The 24484-nt window shown below is 38.4% G+C and overlaps 2 protein-coding genes across 11 annotated transcripts in view; both read left to right on the forward strand.

Moving 5' to 3' along the window:
* The first annotated feature begins 258 nt into the window (after positions 1 to 258).
* On the forward strand, positions 259 to 5820 carry chmp6a (charged multivesicular body protein 6a). Its single transcript, XM_043229085.1, has 8 exons — positions 259 to 484; positions 1904 to 2013; positions 2184 to 2271; positions 3102 to 3188; positions 3850 to 3915; positions 4957 to 5037; positions 5151 to 5215; positions 5327 to 5820. Exons 1-8 carry the CDS (start codon positions 416 to 418, stop codon positions 5412 to 5414), a joined length of 654 nt encoding a protein of 217 aa, XP_043085020.1. The 5' UTR covers positions 259 to 415; the 3' UTR covers positions 5415 to 5820.
* Positions 5821 to 6660: 840 nt separating this feature from the next.
* baiap2a (BAR/IMD domain containing adaptor protein 2a) overlaps positions 6661 to 24484 on the forward strand; it is a 69489-nt gene continuing 51665 nt past the window's right edge. For 7 of the 10 annotated variants that reach the window (XR_006250506.1, XM_043235706.1, XM_043235705.1 and 4 more), the window contains exons 1-2: positions 6662 to 6842; positions 21563 to 21638. Coding sequence is in view for 9 of the 10 variants with exons in the window: in XM_043235706.1 (XP_043091641.1) it covers positions 6771 to 6842; positions 21563 to 21638 (148 nt within the window). In the remaining variant the exon portion in view is untranslated. Of the gene's footprint in view, positions 6843 to 21562; positions 21639 to 24484 lie in introns of all 10 variants that reach the window. The other 3 variants (XM_043235709.1, XM_043235710.1, XM_043235702.1) reach the window with 2 other exon arrangements.

Here is a 24484-nt window from a genome sequence, read left to right on the forward strand (position 1 = left end):
TTTTTATAAAAAAAAATAAAATAATTAAATGGATAAATCAGTAATTAGTGCTCCAAAGCGTGCCGTATAGCACACAGTTATAGAAAAATAAAAATTCTAAATAATTAGTGTTTGCAATTCATCTACGTGCTATATCGTGTCTCCTGTGTTTTGACCGTCACAGAAGACGTCAGGTAATGTTTCTTAAACTCGTGCGCAAACAGTACGCCAGGGGGCGACAAATAGTTATTATAACCGTGTTCCCGCTGCGCCGGCAGAGGGCGCAGCTGCGTCCAGAGACGCTAAACCGCGGCTGAATAAAAACGCGCTCGGCACGTCGGAGCGCGTCTTTTCTGCGTGTTAGGACGTAAACGGCAGCTGGCGTTTCGCGTGAGATGCGATATTAGCAGCGAGGCGGGAATGTGGTTCATTCGCAATGGGAAATGTTTTCGGCAGGCAGGGACGAGTCACCAGTCGAGTGACAGATCAGGACAGGGCGATATTGGTAAGAAGGATCGATCGATTCTTAGCGCGTATAGCGCGCGCGCGCGCACGTGCGTTTGCTTCGCGTCCGCGTTCACGTGTGGATGTATAGAGCAACATGCTGTAGTGCGTCTGAAATCAGTTCAGACATAGCGACGAACGGATTAGAGCAGCTGTCCTACTTTAGAAACCGGCCGTGTAGAACACAGCAGTAGAATACAACAGAACGGGACGCGATAGAAGACGTATAGAATTGAGTAGCGTGCAGCAGAGTGTGTGTTTGAGAAGAGTTTATCATGGAATGCAACAGAACAAACACATTCTGTTCTAGAATGGTATGAATTGGAAGTAGAATGGAATAGAACCGTTTCTACTATAGATTAAAACTTATCTATAATACATAATGCACATATTTAATATACGATTTACATCCTGTTTTGTAATATTATACAATATGAACTATTATTCTATAGGCCAACTCTTAAACAAGTGGGTCCAACTGAAAGTGTTTAATTAAATTAGTAATTATCTAATAGTACCGATTAGATGATAATATCCTAATGAAAGTAATTAACTCTAAATTAAAACGCGCAAAATCAATATGAAATGTAAAATACATATTTCAGTGAATTGTTTTAGGTGTATATCATGTGTAATAAAATCTCAAGATTTTTACAATACATGTCTAAATTCTCAAAATTTTTACGATAAAAAAAATAATATAATATATAACATATTTCATATAAAAAAGCTTCGCATTAAATTATTTAAAGTTAACTTTACGTTAAATTTGAATGCAGAAATTCAATTTTATTAATTATTATAATAAATATTAAATATTATGCCTTATATATTCTCTAAATTAAAAAATCAAGATGAAACGGGAAATACAAAGAAATTGCATATAAAAAGGTTTACATTAAGTCAGCTAAATTGTGTGTGTGTGTGTGTGTGTGTGTGTGTGTGTGTGTGTGTGTGTGTGTGTGTGTAAAATATATAAAAAAAGCTAAAAACAAAATCCATACGAAACACAAAACATTTAATATAAAAACCTTTACATTAAATAAATAATAAGGAGCCCAAATCCTCTTCAATAACTGTTCTGGAATCAACAAATGAGCTGTGGTTGATTTAATATATCTATACTGTGGTTAATAAAAAAAAAAGTTAATGATTATAAATACCTTATGGGAGTCTTTGAATATTGTTGCACAATGGGGGGTCTTCACACGGAATAGAGTATATCTCTTTGAACGAAGTCTGCTGTCTCATTTATCAGAGCACAGAAACAGTTTTTCAGGTGATCCATGTCTGGGCTGTGATATTTTGTTTTGACAGCTATTTGTTCGTCTTAGTCGAGAACTGACGCTTTTATAAATAAGGAGTGTCTCTATAAGTGAACTGTCATGTTTCTGCATTGCATCCTGTCACTGGATCACAGCAACTCAAACAGCAGCGAGATAAACTGAAACAATATCAGAAGAAGATCACATTACAGCTGGAGAAAGAGAGACGTCTGGCCAAACAGCTCCTGAAGGATGGCAAGAAGGAGTAAGACGTTTCAGATTACACCCATACAAGTGCGCTCGTTATGCAGTGCTAACGTTCATGATAGCCGTCACCCGGTCTCAGCGGTGCTTTTATTGTGCTGACGTGGGGCCATCTGCATCGTACATGAGTTTAACAGATTCATTAACACATGTGATTCATGCATTTCACAGACGAGCTCTTCTGCTGCTCAAGAAGAAACGCTACCAAGATCAGCTGCTGGACAAGACCGACATCCAGATAGCCAACCTGGAGCGCATGGTGGGTTTAGATGAGATTTGCTTTTATTTCAAGATATTAAATGAGATACACACTACCATATAGTGTGTGTGCATATGTATATGTGTGTGTGTGTATATATATATATATATATATATATATATATATATATATATATATATATATATATATATATATATATATATATATATATATATATATATATATATATATATATATATATATATATATATATATATATATATATATATATATATATATATATATATATATATATATATATGTGTGTGTATATTTATATATATATATATATATATATATATATATATATATATATATACATGAAATACATACATATCATACATTATCATCCATTCCAGTCTTCAGTGTCACATGATCTACATAAAATAATTTTAATATGCTGATTTTCTGGTCATTTCTTATTGCTACTCATGCTAAAATCAGTTTTTGCTGCTTAATATTTTTATGTACGCCGCGATCTTCAATTGTTTGGGGTAAGAAATAATTGAAAAAAAATATAATTACATTTATATCAAGCAAGGATGCATTCATTTGTGACCAAAAACATTTATAATATTAGAAAAAAAGATTTTCTTTTGTACTGTTTATTCGTCGAAGAATCTGCAAAATAAAAATGCATCACAATATCCACAAAAACATTAAGCAGCGAAAACAACATTTTTAATAATAAGGACCATGATTAATAATGAGCACAAAATCAGCATATTAGAAAAATATAAAGTATCACGTGACACTATTTTTTGGTTTAATCGTATTGTGTTATTACAGAAATCATGTGAAATATAAATTATACTTTATGTCTCATTCAGGTTCAGGATATAGAATTTGCTCAGATTGAAATAAAGGTCGTTGAGGGTTTAAAAGCTGGGAATGAGTGCCTGAAGCAAATGCACGAGGTGAGTGTATGCAGACTGAAACTAGCTCAAGTCACAGGTTTGCTGTATTGTAACAAGTGTGTGCACCTGCAACAGCTTAGCAATCAATTATCGGTGGTGTTAAATGCTGTTATTAGGAGCCGAGATGATTCATTGGTCTGTTTGGTGTCGTGCAGTGGGCGGTTTAGTTAGTAGCAGCATGTTTTGAGAACTGTTGGACATTGTTGTAGGATTAAAGGCTTAAACATAAGAGCCGTCTTTGTCTCGGAGCCTCCAGAACCCCTCGAAATCCCCTGCCCCTTCTCTAAACCCCACCTACTTCAGGACCTGTTTCTGTCCCTTTTGATGCTTTTCTTTAAAAAGATCCGTGCATTTGATTTCTAAATATCCATCAGGATAAACACAGATGTATTCTAAACGATTCCAGCTCATGTAAGAGTACTTTTTTGTTTTTATTTCCACTGCTTCATACGAGCACGCTTCACTGAAATCTGTCGACTGATTCATGTCTGTGGGACGTTCTGTAGGGTTTGTTTCAGCGAGCAACAGTAACCGAATGGGGGTGGAGGTCAACGAAGGGTCAGCGGTGTTACGAATATATAAAACGTTGTTTATTGGGCCGTTGTGAGAATTCGACTGAAGTCATGCCTTCGCCTCGTACTGATCGTTGTTTCTTCGTCAGGTCATGTCTGTTGAGGAGGTGGAGAGAATACTGGAGGAGACGCAGGAGGCCATTGAGTATCAGAAGGTGATGAGAGTCAAACTCAGTCCACTTAACATTCAGAGGAAGGCCAACTCGAATGCATAAACGTCGTCGCATTGCGTAACACAACGAAACAAAACCAAGTGGAATTCATATCGAAGAAAGATGCGTATCATGGCCGTTGTTAATGTGATGCGCAACACTTGAGCTCTTTTTTTTTCCACCGTTTTGTTTGAAGGCTGAAAATACAGTTTCAAGTTACATTTTTAAATATTTGCGACTACAGTGGCATACGGAAGTTTGGGAACCTCTTTCGGGATCTGTGAAGACGTGAATAATTCTTTAAAAATCAGAGAGATCATTGAAAATGCATGCTATTTTTTATTTAGTGCTGTCCCGAGTAAGATATTTTACATAAAAGACAGGGGGGAGGCATTAAAGATTTTTCTTATTTAGTTGATTTTATTTCCATTTTAGTACTGCCCAGCCACAGAAGCTACTTGCATGATTTCCAGAAGATGAACTGACCTTGATCTTCAAAAAGTTTTCACCCCCATCTCTCAATGCATATGTTTCCTTTTGGAGCATCAGTGAATGTTTGAGTCCCTCGGTGTTAGAAGACGGATCTCCCAATCACCGAAAAAGCAAAAGATGCTGGAAAATCTGTTCAGAACAAACAAGTGACTCGTGAACAACCACCACAAAACAAAAAAAACTGTTGTAGGTCATCTAAGTAACTACACACAGTACTAACAACCAAAGGTTCACAAACTTTTGAAAGGGCTTATTTGAATCATTTCTGCTGTTGTTTTGTCTTGAGGACTATATGTAAACTTCTTTTATGTAAAATGTCTTACTCGGGACAGTACTAAATTAACAAAAAAATGCATTTTGTGTGATCTCTCTTATTATGAATGAATTACTTTGTTAAAAGCGTTCACATTTTCCGATTTCTGCAAGGCGTTCCCAAACTTTAGCGTGCCGCTCTTCTTAGGCCGCCCCACACACTGTCCGTATTGCTCTTTCTTTCTCCGGTTTTTATTGCTTTGAATGTCTAACTGCTCATTGAAATGTCTTCCCTTAAAGCAAATTGATGAGCTCCTGGCAGGTTCTCTGACAGCGGAGGATGAGGACGCTGTGTTAGCAGAGCTGGAGGCCATCGCTCAGGTGTGGAGACCTTTACCAGTCATCCATGCTGCCGGATGTCCTGTCTTAAACATCGTTCGCCGGTCGTTCATAGCTTGTGTCTGATCTAAAGCTGCTCTCTTCATCCTGGGCAGGAAGAAGACGTAGCCCTTCCAGAATTGCCCACGGATCCATTGCCGGCGGTGCCTTCGGGAGACAGGTGTTGTTTTACCGCCGTCGAACACAGCACTGCGTGAAAGAACGACACGGCTCTCTTATTTGGCTTTTGATTGCTTTCTGTCACTCGCTTTTGTGCTCTGTGTGTTTGCAGAAAGAAGAGAGGCACAAATCAAGCCGGAGCGAGAGATGCTGGCAGCGTAGCGTTTGATCCCGCAACCTGGCTCGTCACTTTGTTTTGAATGAAAGGAAGCGCTAGGGGAATGTAATTGGCAGAAAAGAAGGCTTTCGTGGCATATTTAATAGGCAAGCCATCAGAATCGGCGTTCCCGTGGTCATGGAAAACTTGGAGATATCAGGGATTTTTACATTTTTGATTTTTAGACTTCGTGGAAATAAATTAAACGTCAACAAAAAGTAATGGAAATGTCTCACACTTATTTATTGTAATTCGCTATAATGTAATTATATATTTTTAAATATTTAAAGTTGTTGTATGACCCAACGATGTAGATAGAAATGTTACACAGTTACAGTATTTTTTTTTTTTTTTTTTGAATGGCAAGTTTGCTTGAAGCATATAGCAGTTCATGTTTGAACCGATTCATGTTTGGTTTTGTTCAAATAAATGAACAGGCTGTGAACCTCGAGCTCTGTTATGTGCATCTGTATGGAGAATGAGGCTGCTTGCATTTTCATTTGCAAATGCAAAAAGACTAGTATGTTTTTCGTCGCGTCCTATCACACGCTATAAATTAGCCTGTAGCCTAGTTTTTAAGCTGCTTTGCTAACTTCTGACAGATTATGAACTATTTTGAATGTATGCAAACCCTAAAAAAGAGTTATAATATGTGTATTAAGACTGGTATTTTACCTCGTAGTGAACTCGTGGCACTTGCAGATGTGTGTTAACATGTCACGACCAGCAGGGGGCTCTTAATATCAGTAATTGAGAGGAAATAAATCTGCTGACAGATGTACAACAGCCAAACCTCTTCCGATGGCTCAGTATGTGATTATTGTAAACATTCTGTTCATGTATGGATGCATTTTTATCAATATACGTCTCTACCTTCATCTTTAATGCTTTAATTATAAAGGTTTTACTCTGGCTCTCACAGCCATGAATTTTAATATCACACACACACACATATATATGTGTATAGATTATTATTATTATTATTCATCATCACATTGATCAGCAGTGACAGTCCACTCTGTAAGGATGTTTTGCTACAAAGAAGGATCGAGTGACACTCAAGGCTGGAGCAATGACGCTGAAAGCAGCTTCGCTATCACAACAATAAATTACATTTCAAAATAAATTCATATTGAAAATTTAAAATTGTGATAAGTGGGTGTCAGACGACTTGCATCCCGGAGGAGGCGGGCGCAGGTGAAGCGTAGCCACGCCTCCAGGGCGCGAGTTAGAACGCGGGGCGGGACCACTTGTGGTAGCCCCTCCTCCATTCCATTGCCTCCGCACGGTACTGTTGAGCAGAGATCAGACTCCTGTGGATCGGAGCGCGGATCTGCAGCTGACCCTCATCACACAGACACTGTTCGGATAACACATCACGTTCGGCAAAACACCGTTTATGGTTTTAACTGAAGATTTCACAATGTCTCGCACCGACGAGGTCCACCGCATTACGGAAAATGTCTATAAGGTAAAGTGCGTTGATCCAACTGATGGAAGAACTTACTGATCACAGGTGGTGATCCAGTGAGACTTGTGTAACGAAAGTGCATGCTTTAGATAAGAGTTTTCGTCGTTGTCCGCTGTATTGCATAAGATGGTTCTCTTAAGTGGCTTTGCGTTTAGATTTATCATCGTAAATGAACTTGATGGGAGATTTAAGTTTGTTGTTCGTGTTGCTCATGTCATTTAAATGAAGCGCACCATGAGAACAGAAGTGATTTGCATTGTTTTACTTATCCGACACGATAAGAACATAACCCTTCCCAGTCTCTCTCTCTCTCTCTCTCTCTCTCTCTCTCTCTCTCTCTCTCTCTCTCTCTCTCTCACGCACACCCACCCACACATATCTATCTATCTATCTATCTATCTATCTATCTATCTATCTATCTATCTATCTATCTATCATCTATCTATCTATCTATCTATCTATCTATCTATCCATCCATCTATCCATCTATGTATCTATCAACATAGTAACTTTTATCGACTCATAAAACCTAATACAGATTTTGTTTAAATGTCCCATAACCGAGGAGCTGATTTTCAGTTATGTTTCTACTTTTGACTAAGAAATACACAAAAATGTAACTAATTCAAAAACATATTTATTATGATTTTATTATCATTATTTGTATTTGCAATTTAATTTAAACTAAGTGGTCACAAATGTATACAGCTATGGCTGTTTGCAGGTATGTCTACCTTAAAATATTATGTAAGCGCACTGATTAGTTTGAATAAAAATGCGGTACATATATCTATATAAGAGACTGCCAATATTACTTTTTTTGACTGGTGTGAAATATTGATTATGTGTAAATGTCTGGTAACCGATATATTAAGCTGCTCATATATTAAGTAGTAAGAAAATAAATATTTTTATGTAATGCATAAATATTATTTACACATAAAATTAAATGCATATTATTTTTTTGGAATACATGCAACAATAAAAAAATATATATATATATATACATTTTTATTATGAAATTGAAATTGAAATTTATTTTATATATATATATATATATATATATAAGAAACCTTTATTTTGTACATATACATACAAACTTGTTTCCCATAAGCCTGTATTGGTTTGTTTATTGGCATGTCTCAGGCATTCCAGCATAGGTGGTTTAGGGAGGAGGGGGCATGCTGGTGTGTGTTGCAACAGGTTCAGTCAATGTGTGTCTCGTCAATGTTTCAATAGATTCCCAACGACTTCTTGCTGCAGTTTTTGGTCTGTAACTTAAAAAAAAAAAGTTAATACTTACCATACCAGTAGGATTACGGCTCTCATCAGATACTTAAGCCCGTTAAATAGGCCACCTGAAGTCCAACACCTAAAACGAGGACAAAGAAACTATTCTGGTTGATCAAGGGCAAGCGGATGTCTCCCGTATCTGGGGTGTTACTCTTAAAGCGGTGCAAAACCGACTACGAGGACTGGCTTACGGCACGATCCGCATAACATTTCAATCGTTCTGACAGATATTTGAATTCTAGTTTACCATGTCAGTCTGAAGATTTACATTTTATAAACCTTAAGTGGGTTAGACCTCACGGGAAGGGGTTTGAATTAGTCCGCTAGCTGTCTGTTGGTGATCTGCCGGTCGTTTAATACAGGGCTGGATCATTCGTTCAAATCCACCCGCTATTCAGATGGCTTGTTAAATCAACCAGCTAAAGAACATTGATTGAGTTCAAAAGGAGAGCGGTATTGATGAGTGTTCAGTGAGAGAGGGAGAGAAAGGGCGGGAAAAGATAAGAGGGGTAAACATGAGTGGTGGGATGTTAAACATCTGCTGAAGTGTCACAGGAAAGCCAGAACATGCTCTGTGACTCAACGCATGGGTGTACCAGGGCGTATATGTGTGCACAAGTGTGTGTGTGTGTGTGTGTGTGTGTGTGTGATTGGTTGTTACTCAACTGTGCACACAAAACACTCCCTACCTGCGAGCGATTGATGTGATCCCGCTGGAGTTGCCATGGTTTTAAAACAAGCCTCACCTGTGAGTCACAGCCGGCTCTCAATCACCCTCAGCGCCGGGGCCCAGTCAAGCAGATAGTGCCGGGCTCAGCCGGATCTCTCTAATCCCATCAGCCTCCAGGTGAGGGCCGGCGGCAGGCCTGGCGGGACCTTCGCCAGCTGGAGGGTGACATAACCGCGGTCTGCTCACCTGCGTCTGTGGGCGAGCTCGGGTCAAACCACTTATGGGTGCAGTACGAGGCCTGACTTACTGTGTCCTAATGCACCTGCTAGCGCACTGTTAGCATGTGGTTTCATTGGACTTGCGTGTGTCCCTGCGTCGCTGTGGCGCCTCGGCGCTTGCCTCGGGTGTCGGCTTTTAATAATAAGCAGCGTAAAGTTGATTGCCGTGCCGTTGAAAGTGTTGCAAATGCCGCTTTGTCGGCGTCAACCACGCAGCCTCTTTCCAAAACTCTTCTCTGTAAAGACATACCAACATCCCGTCAGCAATCCCAAATGGCCTTTCCGTATCTGTCCATCATTCTGTTCTGATCATTTTCATCGATCTGTGATCGTGTGGCTGTCCATCTATTGTCTGTCTGTCCATCATGTTACTATAGCGCCCCTTGTGGCATCATTCATTGTATATAAATTGCATTTTGGTGTATTCTGGAGAGCAGCCACTTTTGGTGATATAGCAATGACGTGACGAAGCATTTTTGTGTACTGCTTGCCGTAGGGTAAAGTTTACTATTATTTATTCACGGTGATTGATTTTAATCTTCTCCTGCTGTAGGTGATCAGGGTGTAGTGAGAGACATGTGGTGCAGCAGGACATGTTTCATCTCGTCTACAGGTGAAACAATGCTGTAGGAGTGTCTCTAACACCTCTCCCAAATAGTCAACTTACAGTGAGGTAAACATGGTTGCCGTGTTCACACAATCCCAGGGGAAACTCATAGGTGTGTCTGGTTTTTTTTTAACTCTCCCCCTGCATGACTGATATTGGAGAGCGGAAATAACAAGCAAAGGTTTCGGTTACAATATGCATATTACCTCGCCATAAATCCGTTTGATGAAAGCATTACCATACCCAACAGGCGTGAAATTTCACTTGTTCAGGGACTCATTTCATCAGAGATCACCGGGAGCAAACTATAACGTCTACTTTTTTTCCTTTCCTTTTTTTTTTTCATCTTGAAGAAGTGAGAGGACATATTTTTCATGTAGAAAATCTGGACAGGTGGTTTCTTAGCAACAACATGCAACAAAATGTTTCCGTCATGTCACTTCGCGAGATGCTCAGACCCGCAGATAGAAACAGACGTTCGGGGCGTGTATTAGGTTATATTCATTAATATCGCGTAAAGTTCTTGTTATGGGGCTAATGGGCTAATAGACGAGGCATTTTAGATCGGTTTTTAAAGGGGCGGTTCACCTAAAACGACAAGTCTATCGTAATTTACTCCCCCTCGTATCATTTTTAAACCAATTTGACATTCTTGTGTCTTCAGAACATGAAACGAGATGTTAGGCAGCGCGTTCAAACTGCTTCATAGCTCAAAAAGGCAAAAATGTATCATTAAAGTAGTCCGTTAGCTATATTCCAAGTCTACAGAATATTTTTTTGAGGAACAGTACATTATTTACAATACGTTTTGCCAAGAAATCATGGATGTTATATATCCAAGTTTCCATAAGTGTCAGCGTTTCTCATTTTTTACACACTACGTTGAATATGGTTGAATCATTTTGGCTATATTATAGTACTTTTTTGTCATTTGTGGATCTTGGCAGTTGGTCGTTACACACCGTTGTATAGAATAAGATCGTTTTAGTCTTCATTTTATGTTCCGTTGGAAGAAAACGGCTTGTTAGTTTGGAACGACATGCACATATCTTTTATTTGTGTCATAACATTACAATTCCCCTTTTAACAATACTGTAACCAAATATAACCCTCTAAGAAAGAGAGCGAGAGAGTTTTTTTTTCCTCTTGTAATTGTTAAGTAAACAAGAGATGTGCTTTTGTAGAGTAAAACACGGCAGCTGTTTACTCCCTGCAAGGCTTTTGAAGGAATGCGAGTCCTACGAAATTCCCACGACCCTTTGACACTTAAACAATCGATACCTTCGCAGTTACTTCTCTGACGAGTTAATGGATCTCTCGACTTTACAATCCCTCGCAACATATTTAATAAGTGTAAAACAACTTTCGCCGGTCTCCTTAGTGATCTCGCCGAAGATATACCTTTTGTCGCCGTGTCAGAAGTCCCCAGGCCTCAAGAGATTGCATTTGTCATAGGTTTCCCGACAGTCATTTGAAAGGGAATGGGTTTTATAAGAGATGGATTCACTCCGCACACCCACTCTCCTCTCGGTCCGGGGGTGGATGGCTCTGAGCCGTTGCCACATCTTATTGTCTGAGCTCTCTCTTCAAAGAGCTCTCTATCTCTAATGCTCAGAGCTCACAAGTAATGTTGCAGAGCGCTCACCAAACGCACACCTTTTTTACCATTAGCAACAACGCGCTTTGGATTTCTTGCATAATGAGTCAACGCATTAACCCTGTTGAGGTTAGCTAAGGCGAACGCTTTATGCATATGGATAGCTGGGTTTTTTCCTATTCATTAATTGAGTGTTTCTGTAACTTTTAGCCCTTCGGATTTCTTGAAATTACATTCTTTAACAAGCCTCTTCCAAACTATAGTTTATTTAATTTGCCTGCTAATAACGTCCAACGGGGTATATATCTGCAGCACAGATGAATTATGTCATTTTTCCCACTTGAACTGTCAAGAACAAATGACGTTTCCACCACTTCCTAAATAATAAACAATGCAATCGTTGCATCCAGGATCTTTTACAATAAAATGTCAATTAGAAAATACGCTACCATTCAGTCTGAGGTATTTGTTCAAATTAATACTTTAAATGAAGGATGCTTTAAATTGACCAAAAGTGACGGCATTAAAATATATATTGAAGTAAAAAAATATATATTTTAAATGATTGCTTTTCTTTTGGGATTTCGAAGAATTGTGGAAAAAATGTATTGCGGTTAACACAAAAAGCAGCACATCTGATTACTACATTGATAATAATTTAATAATGTTTAATAATGACTGAAGGTAATTGGAGCTGAAATTATACTGCAATGTATTACTGGCATTTACTGTGTTTTTTTTGATCAAATGAATGCAGAAATCCTATTTATTCAGCTTTTAGATGATTTATAAATTTCACTTTTTGAAAGAAAATGTACACTTATGGTTTTGTGGTCTAGGGTCACATATATAATTTCTGACCCTAAGCTTTTAAAATAATACTGTACTGTATTATTATTATATGTACATTGCACATATTTCAAAAGTTTCAAAATTAAGTGATGGAGACATGGCAATCAAACACGCAAAAAAAGACCCCCGTTAGTTTAAATAAAATCCCCCGGGTCCTAAAAGTTCCCATAAGTCCCAAACATGTAGAAAGATAAAATATAATTTTTTTTGTAAAGGTCAGAATGGCTTAATGTCTATGGTGTCTATCAAAATTGAGAAGAGAAAAAGAACTCAAGACCGGCCTTTGAAAGAACAGATGAATGTGGGAGCAAGATTTGGGAGGAGGAGTGTGGGTGAGAGAAAGAGAGCTTCCCGATCCTTGTGGAAATGGTCTGTAATTGCTGTGTGGAGATGTGGGCCTGTAATTATTCAGGAGGAGGTGCGGGCGGCAGGTCACGGAGTCGGCCGAAAGGAACCTCCTCTGCTTTTGATTCCAGCTTTAATTTACCAGCGGATGGTTAGATGCACGTAGGCATACGAAATGGGATTAGCACGGAGTAATGTTACATTTATTTCTAACCTTTTTACTGCTCGACCGTAATGGAGCCAATGGCCCTCAAATGGCTCTTTTCCTATAGGAACACGTTTTCATTATGTCTGGGTCACAGGGGTCAGTCCTGCTGTGACAAATGAGGCAAACTGTATTAGATCTCTCTGAAGAGGTCAACTTTAACCTCGGCAACTCAAGGAGGACTCTCTTGTGAACAATCTGCGCTTGTTTTGTTCAGATGAAAGTGGAGGTTGTCTTCGGGTTGATGCTGACGGTCACTTATAGCGTGAAATGTGTAAACGCTTTATACCTCGATGGATATAAATGCTTTTATGATGTATTCATTCAGAGAAATTCATTTTAGTCTTGTATTTTGCCCATGTGTTCTTGCTTAATAAGAGAGCTGCTGTTGCCTTTAGTAATTATGGGTGCGATTTTTAATTTCCAGTCTATTTTGAGGCAATATAACCATTTTTAAACAATATTTGACTTGAATAAAACATCCCAGCAACATTAAGAAACATTAACCCAACCAGCTGGGTTGAAATAACAGCATTTGTTCTGTCCAATATTTACCCAGCACTGGGTTGCCAAATAACCCAAGCAGTTGTTTTTAAGCCAGCATTTTTTTTTAGAGTGTAGGTATATTCCAGATGAGTTTTTGAACGTTTCAACATTATAAAAAAATATGAAATCATATCCCTATTTAAGAAATGAGTGCAACTGATATTGTCAAGTGTGATTATATCAAACACCAGCACTAAAAAACTCATGTTATTGTGGTATTTATTCTGTAAATAAACAAATAATCATCTGTAACCCCCTCATGTTTTTTAATCTAACGACGTTTAATGGGATTTTTTCCTCCCGTAGAACATGAAAGCAGTTTATGTGGTAGAATCTCCAGACTGTTTTGCTGAAGGTATGCTGCTTATTGAATGGAGTAGTCTAATGATCAGGGGACACGGAGTCCGCTCCTAATTAAGTTCTCAAAAATAAATCAATCAGTGTGTAACCTGCAGAGGAAGACACAGTCGCAGATGTTTCCATGGAAACCATCAGCGAGCAGCAGGAATATGAAGTGTTGTCACAGGGTCAGGAGGTTATGTGTTGAAAGCGCTGTCTAACAGCATCACCTACGTTCTCAAGCAAAGACACATCTGTCCAGCTCAGATGCCTCCTCCTCTCTCAGACCTGCTTCATTTAATTGGACTAATTGAATATAGATACACAGTTATCTCAGCCAGTGGCACGATATCGCTCGCCCAAGCTGTCTGCTCTGGTCTGCCATAACAGGCTTTCTTTCTCTCTTCTTACATAATGTTACATTCGCTGTATTAGTCATGCAGGATTTGTTCTTTGTCTCTTTTATGACTCTACGTTTTGATTGGATGATCCTGTTTAAAGGGGTTAGAATTTAGATACAGAAGCGTTAGTCACTGGACTAGTGAGCGAGAGAAAACACAAGGCCTCCACTTAAACCCATAACCTCTAATGGTCTGAAATGCCACCAACAAACAGTTTAATCAGGTTTTGGGCTAAATATCATTGCTATTGAAGCCTTGCTGGAACAGTCAAGTTAGAGGACAGGAACTAATCGTTCAGCGTTAGTGAAACTTCTATGTTCAGCTTTAATTTTTTTTTTTTTCATCATTCTTACACTTTGAACTTTTAGAAAATAAACTCCCTGAAAACACATTTTACGCACAACTAACCACTCATCTGACACTCATTAAATAGGCTGACGTGCACTTTTTAACTATGTCAAATAAATCTCCAGTGGGTCTTTTTAAAGGATAACTTGTAGATAAACTTGCTGTGCTTGTATTATCAGTTACCTCGACTGGTGGGTCAGAGGTCTTTTTTGATGTAGTGTTTTGTTAATTAATTTTGCTTAGCTAATGAGTATTTGACTCTGTGTTTGTTCCATGCGTTACACCTATAAATCAAGCTTCTGCTGTTGTTTATACGGTTACGTAATGATCATTTCATGAGACTGTTCTTTAGACAGTTCATAAGACTGAACTTTGAGGCTGTATGCTAGTATCTAACGTGAAAACTTTTTCAAGCGCTTATTTTGCACATATTTTAGTCAATCAAATGCTAGCATGCATCCATCTCCTTAGCACCAGTGGTATCATTTCTGCGTCCCTTTTAGGCTGTAGCCCTTCAGAATGCCCCTCTCTAATTTCCTTTATCATATGGACAACGTAGGTCCCATATGTATGACTTTTGTGATGTAGGTACAGCATTGTACTTGAGGTGCGGAGTACTCAGGTTTGATAAAAGAGCTCAAAATCTTGTAAAAGCAAGCTACCGTGACGTAGTTGAGTCTTTCTTATTACTGTATTATGTTACTGATACACTCAGTTGCATTTATATTCATAATTCTGGTTAATTCCCATTGTACAACCAATTGTATATTTCACCACATGTCTAAATGACATAATAATTCATATTTTTTCATTTAATAATCTGTAATCATTATCACTTTTGCGTATGACAGTTGATTTGAATAAAATACAGTTTTTCGGAAAGTCTTTGTTTGCCTTGATCTCTTCTCAGTGCATCAGTCAGCAAATGCATTTTTATCTCATGGTTGATTTTGTCACATGTATAGTATAAATATTATTTTTAAAGCTAATAGAGCACAACTCACTGCAAAAACCCTTACTTGTTAGTATATTTTATTGTATATATTAATTATTTCACACATTGTTGGGCCTGTGCAGTTTATGATATATTAATGCTTGTTTGGTTGCTGCTTGATTTCAAATATACAAACTTGGTTGTGAATTAAATCCAGTTGAGAACCACGTTGGCAGGCTGAAGTTTAGGAGGATTCGTCATTGTCGAGCCTGAATTAGGGATCGAAAACTAAGATGAGATTGTTATGGCGTATTGAACATAAGCCTGCATGCAGCCTGCCCAGAGACACAGAGGGAGAGAGAAAGAGATGATCCTGCTCTTTTTGGCCCCTTGATGTGATTAAGACAGGGGTCTGATAGAGGGGGGGAGGAACAGTACGCTAGTCATTAGACTGATACAGTCGCTATACTCCACACATTCCTCTCTGATTGCACACAACATGTGCTCCGTCTGCCGAGGGCCCATGCACAGACCTCTACTGCATTAGATTAGCACTTGCCAGCATGTTGTCAAGCGCAAGGCCAGCTGTTGTTGGGTTCTGAACATTTGTAGTGTCAATCATTTATTAAGCCTCGAAAAAAAACAGAAACACGTTGATGCTGTTTGAAGAGTTGCATACCGATAATTTCAAAAATGATCCTTAATGTAAAGCACAATTTAGTAAGTTTACCATTTTGAATTGCACAGATGGAAGGTTCCTACATTTCCTGTGTGAACACCCCCTTAGTGAACTTCAACTTCAAATTAAATCTACTGGTTTTGCTTCAGTAGATTTATGTAAAGGACAATGCATGATGAGGTGGGCATAAGTATACAATACACATAGACTGCATGATCCGGGCCCCAAGAAGATAATTGACATCTGCAATAAAATCTTGTCACTCTTCCAGCTCCTGTTTCCTCTTAAACGCTTCTCAGAGTGCGTTTAGGTAACATTTTTGCCTTCGCTTTTTATTGCTAGCACTTTATTTCTTTTATTTCTAGCCTGTCAGTGCTAATGTCAGGTATTAAAGTCAACATTGGGTTCTCCATAGCACCATAAATGCTGGGTGGTTGAGCAACGGTTGCCTTGGTGGGTACTCAAAAGTTTGTGTAGAATTGAATCTGGAAGTAGTGTATTATATGGCTCTCTTTGGAAATAAATTGATGCATTGTGTGAAGCTTTTTGGGGGGGTTTTCTATGTACTATTGATGACAGGAAGGTTCTTTGGAAATATTGCAACAAAATGTTGGTCCAAAGATTTACAATAATTCATGTTTCATCAGTGGGTTTTATCATATGAGCCAAAAAGTGATTAGTAATACATTTCTTAAAGAGGCACCAATGTTCTTCTTTGATTGTACACATACAGTTAAAAATTAATTAGCAAAATGCAGTTACCTGCTATTTCCTTACGTTTTTAATCCATATATAAGGCTCAACAATGTTTCAACAACCTAAATCTAAATTGAGCAACCCAAGCTCACTGGAAGAACATGAAGATGATAAAGATGAAAGTGAATGTGGCAACATTTTATGTTTCTTCTCTGCAATTTGCAAATGAAATGCCTGGTGAGTAGCGCTCTAAGTCATGCTCAAATGGCATTTCAAAAATAAACCCCAACCTAAGAGATAAACGCGAGATCAAATGCTTTTGTTAAAGCAACCGTGCCATTTTAGTTTGTTTTCTTCAAGTTTTTGATCTCTTAAATTAAGTGCCGTGACACACATTTCACAGTACATGTAATAGAATGCATCACTAGGTGAGCTACTGAGCAAGATTACTAAGATGGAAATAGAGCTGGTTAGGCCTATGTGATGCAAATTTGTTCATAAACCATGCACTATGGTAAAAGTGGTTCGAGGTTGTAACGCATTGCTCGATGAAATGCACAAAATAATTTTAAAGTTAAATGTTTTCAATGCGTTTTACTAAAAAACCTGCAGTAAATTGTGCAGTAAAGAGACGTTTTAATAGTTTAACAAAAATTTGGGTAGAGCCACTTGTTTTCAGTGAGCCAGTGTTGCTGCTAAATTCTGTAATCGTGGTCTGTAGATTATTTATTAAATGCATAGGCTTCATTTTTCAAAGGAGTGGTTGTACGTACTGCATTGTGGGGAAATATATACGTTTACTTGCTTGGCTGAACTTGCTAACACCTCATACACAAGATAAACCTTAATATGGACTAGAATTGTCTTCATTTGCAGTGTTAACCGTATTTATTTAGTATTCACTTGCTGTTTTTGCTGTCGCTTTCTTGCCTTGTCACTAAAGTGAAGGTGTTGCACACGTCCCCCTTACAGAGAGTCAGGAATAACCAAGCTCTCAGACAAAGTGTATGCTGGCCTCATATTCCAATTAGCTCTTGCAATTAGGCTGGCAGATGTAGCACACGAGGACTGGGATGATAAAATTAGCAGCACTGACAGAATTTAGAAAAGAAACCACCTAAGCCCCGCCCACTCCCTCTGACCTCACTTGTGATTCATGAGTTCAAGGTGCTAGCATTACACCAAGCTAATTACACCTAGCTTACGTGACACTCACATTAGCAGAAAATTGCACGTTTTCAGTGTTGAATGGTGTTTGTGTGAGAGTTACACCGTCTAATTTTTGGAGGCACTGGAGTGCTGACTACAGCTCTGCTCCTGTGAGCTGTCTTGGCGTCTGCTGCTTACATAGACAGATGTCTTCATAAGCAACTTTTTACCTGAAATGTCACATTATAAGTGGCTGAAGGGGAATGCGGTACATTGACACAAAGCAGAGGAGAAGAACAATACTGATTTGAATAGTATTTGTTGCAAAGCCAAATGTAATGCATTTTTCGCTAAACTTAAACATGCATGCCATGCTTTTGATGACTCTGAATCTTAAAGTTCTGTTTATATGAACCCTAAAGTTTGCAATATGATTTGCATATGCACTTTAAATGTCTTTCGAACATTGTGTCTTCAAGCTCAGGTGGTCACATGAAGGCTTTTCAGTCTGATTGAGCATGAAAGCGATTATTCAGGTGGATGTTAACATGGGTGTAGTGCATTCTAGGATTGTCTTCTCTGTGAAGAATGCATGTATTTCTTCCTGTTTTTGGCCATGTTTTGTTTTATGACGGCTTTTGCATCAGGAACTCATACGTGATGCATCAAAATGCCACCTAGGTAGGCAGCTCGCTAGGTTTTGTAACAAAGCCCACTTCATTACTGTTCTGTCATTCCCACGTCAGCGTCACCCAATTTTGCTCTTGATTGCTGGAGTGCCATATGAGTCCAGACCTGGTCTCGCCTGTTATGTAAACCACCCACATGTAGCACCAAGCTCTTCACATCTCTACCTCTCTTCATTGTACCTTATCTCTCTCTTGCTTTCTTTATTGCCCTCACACGTTATGAGGATGTTTTGAAGGGGTCTTTTTAATGAGGTATGCTGACAGGGAATTATAAAGGAGTCACCGGGGGAATGGGGAAGTAGAGGGAAAGAGTCAGAGGGTAGGTAAAGAAAGATTTTCTGAAAAATCCCTTGAAATGGAGAGAGGTCTTTCATCCTTCAGAGAGGAGAGCTGCACTCCTCGGTGTCAATGTGTGCTCTCTACATATCACCTCGTTCCTGAACATTTCATACCTTGTCTTGCTGTTGTGCCAAAGCCTGCAGGTTGTCATTGAGACACCTGAAGCCCAAACAAAAAACCCTTGCTAATATTTTGATCAGTGAATACGTATTTTTTTCCTTTCCGTGTAATGGAGCTCCTGGGGTGATAGATTTCGCTGAGGCACTGCTGCCTACTCTCCATCTTGCTCTCCGTCAGGTGCAGACCCACTTTTAGAGCTGCCCAGAGAAAGTGGCAGGAGCGGGAAGGTGACCTGTGACGTCAAGCCAGTGAAGCCTAGGGAGCAGGTCTTGCCGCTCTACTAGAGATTCCCTAACTAACAGCGCTCGTTTTGCTCTCAGGCTTCATTTATTGTGGAAAACATTGATGTTTTTGAAGGATTGATGAAATATTGAGTGAAACATTTGTCAAACTAGTCCTTAAGTAGTTTGATGTCTATTAATACCTGACCCAAATCTGCTTCATAAAATCCGCCCAAAAATGCCTTCCAGTCCAGGCAACTGAGAGCGTTTTGACCTGGTATTTCTCCGTCTGTTGGCATGTTTTAGCCTGTATTTGGCTCCTCTATGTATCTCGACTGATTGAACAGCATCTACCCTGGTTACAACTCTTAAAAATGTTCAATCCTGGGTAGCAGCACTCTTTCTTTTCTTTTTTTTAAATTGGGGCAAAGCTAGCTACTGCTTCACTACTTAGTTGAGTACCGCTTGGCACCTAACACTGAAATCAACTTGGTTGTTTAGGGTGCAACCTGTATTAAAATTGGTAGTTAGCAAAGTCACTGCAGATATTGATAAATTATCCAGTTTTCCAGTTATGAGTGTTTTGATTAGCACTGCGCACTATATTGGCTGGACCAGCTTTAAAGTAAATTGAAATATAAATTGCTTTAATGCTGTTTGAGTATATGAAAACACATGATGACAGGGTTTTTAGTATCAAGTAATTCTATTACACAGTAATATGTACCAGTAAAGGGTTTGAGATTGAGGAAATGTGAAAAAAGTGCCTTGATTTGGACTGTTTGTTCATGCAGGGATGGTCACAAGGTTCCTGTGAGGTGTTAAAGGCTGCTGTATGGGATGTAGTTATTCATGGTGAATTTTGGAGGAAGAAAGCAGGGTTCGTGGTGTTGTGCTGTCAGCTTCAGGCCTTTGTTAACCCTAAGGCCCTGGCAGACTGTGGCTGCTCTAATTGGAGGAAGCCCTGAAGGGGAAGTGGATGGTGCTCAGGGTGCTATGACAGATGCCCGCTCGAGTGAGCATCACCGAAGGATTACAGCATGGCGAGGCGGTAAAGTGTTTATTTTGGTTGCACTAGGAACTGAGCTTCGAGACAATTTGCCCTCCCTGCATATGTGCCCTCTCAGAAACACCAGACATTCCAGTCCTTCCTTAAAACGTACTGTATACACATCCTGGCAGTTTAACAAGCCCACAAACTAGCACTTCAGAGCAAAATATGTTCATTAACTCCTAACATATGCTCACTTTCCATCTCTTTTACTTCCTTGCATCCTCTAAAACGCAGTCGCGACGCCCTGAACAAAATGTCAAAGCTCTTTGCTCACCCCCAGAATGAGTGTCTGCTTCCTTCCCACAAGAATAATCACACTCTGTTTAACACAACATGGAATGATGGGTGGTGTGAATGAGGGTTGATGCTGTGGACAGTTTTTGCATGAGGGGAAATGGAAGCATCTCTGGTATGTTTGGCTGTATAGATGCGTCATCACAGAAAATTCCACTACCATTACAGACCATCCACTTTTAACCATTAAAAATGCTAAAAATGCTTTTGTAGTGTGTTTTGGGACTTGTTCCATTAGGATGTAATGGTTATAATAAGCCATCAATAGAAGATGATCAATTACAGTTTCAGTTTTCATTGAAAGCAACACTAGTCCCATTATTAAAAACTAAAAATATGTTTTAGATGTTTTGTGCTGGAGCTCCTTGGTCAACTAGCTTAACAAAAAGGCACTAACCAGGCTAAACTTTCAAGTAAATTGCATACTATAGTCTTATTAACAGGCAATAAATGCATTCAGTTGCCTTTAAACAATCCCAGGTGGTATTTGCTGACATAGTTAGGAATTTATTTTAGTTTTTGTTTTATTTATTGATGTATTTCTAGGTAAGCAAACTAGATAATACTATGATCTAATTTGTACAACTATTATTATTAGTATAGTTATTTAAATGTCTTTTTTAAGTATATGTTCTTGTTTAAATTTATGCAATATCTTAGTTTCGCTCTGTGCTGTTTTAGCATATTAGAATGATTTCTTAAGGATTGTGTGACACTGAAGACCGTAATGATGCTGAAAATTCACAGGAATCAATTACATTTTAACATATAGAAAATAGTTTATTTAGGAGTTTATCATTTAGTATGTTTTGAGCATGTTGTAAAATAAACTTTTTAAAACAAGCTTAATATTTCAACTGCAATTTTTTTCTTTCAACATACTTAATTACATTAAGAAGGATCTTTTTGTTTAGATAAAATATGGAATTTTAATATTATATATTTTATTTTTTTTCTTTTAAAGTTGGTGCATCCTTAGTGTGAGGATTTTATACAGGCCTGCCGATAACCGATGCACACGTTGCAGTTCCACCTTTGTAAACAAATTTTTCCCTCTCTTGCAGACCATCATGGAACAGTTCAATCCCTGTTTGCGGAATTTCATCGCCATGGGAAAGAACTACGAGAAGGCTCTCTCCAGTAAGTACCCTCGCATCACATCTCCAGACATCCGCCGTTTCATCCGAGCTCAGGCAGCTGTCCAAACCCTCCACGCCTTCCCATCCGCCTTTAATGCCACTTCATTTGAAGATGATGACAATATTTGTCATCCTGCCATTCAGATGGCCACACAGCCTTATCAACTCTCACACAGCCCGAGACACCTCCTGAGCTCAGATGGGCCGAACACAAGCGATCCGCTGATGAGGGCATTCGCAGAGGAGATAATGTGCCCGGCCTCACTGATGATTTGATATTTAGCCATTAGACAGAGGAACAATCAGACGACTTTGGAGGCTTTGTGCGGTAGGTGACTGATGAAAGCCAGACAATTGCCCATTGATGTCTGCATTCACATTGGCAAATGTAATCTTGCTCTGGCAGCCTCGGGCCGACAGTGGCCGTAAAACCTTTAGGGCGATGTGCAAATATATCTTAAAGGAATATCCTAGGGTTTAGTCCTAGCTCAGTCGACAGCATCGATTTTGAAATCAAAAATATTTTTTTTCCATACTTTTTCTTTAAAAAGCTTGAAATCGGGGTTACAGTGAGGTGCTTACAATGGAAGTGAATGGAGAAAATCTATAAACGTTAAAATCAATGTTATTTTATTATCATCAAGATACTGTTAAAGTTTATTAATAGTGATGTTCTGAATCTGTTTTAATTTTTCTTTTTAGTTTAGTTTTTTTGTGATTGTTTTGTATTTTGGGTTTTAGTTGTTTTTTTGTTGTTGTTCTTGCTTTTAGTTAACTATAATGACACTGATTGACTGTTAAAATGATTTGATCACCTTTACAACTGAAATATACACTATTTTATTTATCTATCATACCTAATTAACGTAAATGACTGTACACAATTATCAGCTTTACATTTCTTTCAAATCCTCAAATGTGCACCATTCACTTCCATTGTAAGTACCTCACTACAACCTCAATGCTTGCTTTAAGTCTCTGTGTGTGTTTTGTTTGTTTGTTTGTTTGTTTGTTTTTATAAACAACATTATGCTATACACTCTAAAAATCATGGCTCACCATCTTTTATTGTTGTGTGTGTGTGTATATATATATGTGTGTGTGTATTATGTGGCATTTTTTTTGTTCAAAATATGTAAGTATCTTACCATAAATATATATGTATATGATAAGATAACTTGGTTAACTTGGTCTTTCTTTTCTGTAAAAATTCCAAATATATATTTTTGCGAAGTACAAATGGCGTCAACTGAGCTCACCCTTATTGAATCCACAATATTCCTTTAGAGAGTCACAAAGGAAAAATGGGGCTGCCCATAAATCCCAGCACCCAACCTACTTGAGGATTTATGTAAAATCTGTGAGACAGCCTGCCCTTCAAACTCTTGAGCATTAAAGGCAGATTGGCTAAGGTGGTTGAAAGACTCTTATCCTCAAAAAGGGGCTCACTGCACAATGGGGTCCATATGCTGCCAGACTGCTGTCCACAGGTAGCCAGTTGGGTAAAGTAGTAGTTCAAATTACGCAGCAGTGGCGTAGAGGATGGCGTGGGGGGTTTTTTACCATAGAAACATGGCTGAAAGGACATAAAGGCAAGACGAAAAAGAGATTTATTCCATAATTGACTACCCCATATTGAGGAAAACTGAGGTCTGGTGGGAGGTCCCAGACCACTAAGCCCACCAGAATAAATCGTAATCCTCTTTTGCTCTCAGGCCATGTCTTTACCACCCTACCCCATGTTTTAGGAAATTAAATCACTCAGACACAAAGTCAGCAAAGTTTTCTACCCCCATTTATTATTTCTGACTGGTATTGTTCTTGCTGATTTGTTTTAGAGCCTCAGGCACAGCAAGATGAATGAGTGCAGTAGGAGGAGTGTGTTATGACATGGTTCTTTCTCAGTAAAAGAGAGGATTTCAAAGCGCGAGACCTACATATATGGATGGGAATTGTGGGGATTCCAGTTCCACTTAATCCATTAACCAGTTTTGAGGAAACATTACAAAGTATCTATACATTAATTCTGGTCTAAACTGCTCTCGTAGGGTCAGAAGGATACTGAAGCCTATTTCGGGACTGAGGGGAAACACTCAGCCATTGGGTCATCAACAAGTGAAAGAAAGAAAAGAGAGAGAGAATATTGAGAGTAGACGGGGAGAAATTGGATAAACGTGAGCTATTTTCTGTCAGCTTAATGAAATTCATTCAGAAATTATTTGTTTAAGAATTAGACTACAATGGTCATGCTTTGTTTGATGTGCTAACTACTGAGGACAACAAAATAATTGGATTGTTGTCTTTGTGTTATTTTGAGACTTTTAGTATTTCTCTCATCGCATTCAATTTGGCCTTAAACAATTTGCTCTGGCTCTGTTGATTGAATATTATATATATAAACACATAATGTTTTTAATTAAATTTACAACTGAAATTGGTCTGGAATTAAGAACGCATTAAACATAAGTTCTACAAACTCAAATTAACAATGTTTTTTCAACCTTATTTTTTTTTTTTTTTAGCGAAGCTGAGCATAAACAAGAAATAACAGTCACGTATAACTTTCTTATTCAAACTTTCAGTTCAGATCAGGTAGTTGAGTTAACTGAATGTTTTATAAACTCATAAACAGGTTAATAGCCGTATAAACTTTTAAAACCGAAAAGAACGTATTGGTGACTACACAAAAACCTCTACAACATAATTACATAGTCAACCTTTGTCATATCATCTGTTTCTACATTTTATGGTTTCATCAACCTTTTAAAATTTTAAAATCTTTTAAAATTTAAACATGTCAACCTCTTCTTGATTCTTGTCAAATCAGTATATCAGCAAAAATATGAG

This window comes from Puntigrus tetrazona, chromosome 3 (assembly GCF_018831695.1).
Source record: "Puntigrus tetrazona isolate hp1 chromosome 3, ASM1883169v1, whole genome shotgun sequence".
In the NCBI taxonomy this organism is placed as follows: domain Eukaryota; kingdom Metazoa; phylum Chordata; class Actinopteri; order Cypriniformes; family Cyprinidae; genus Puntigrus; species Puntigrus tetrazona.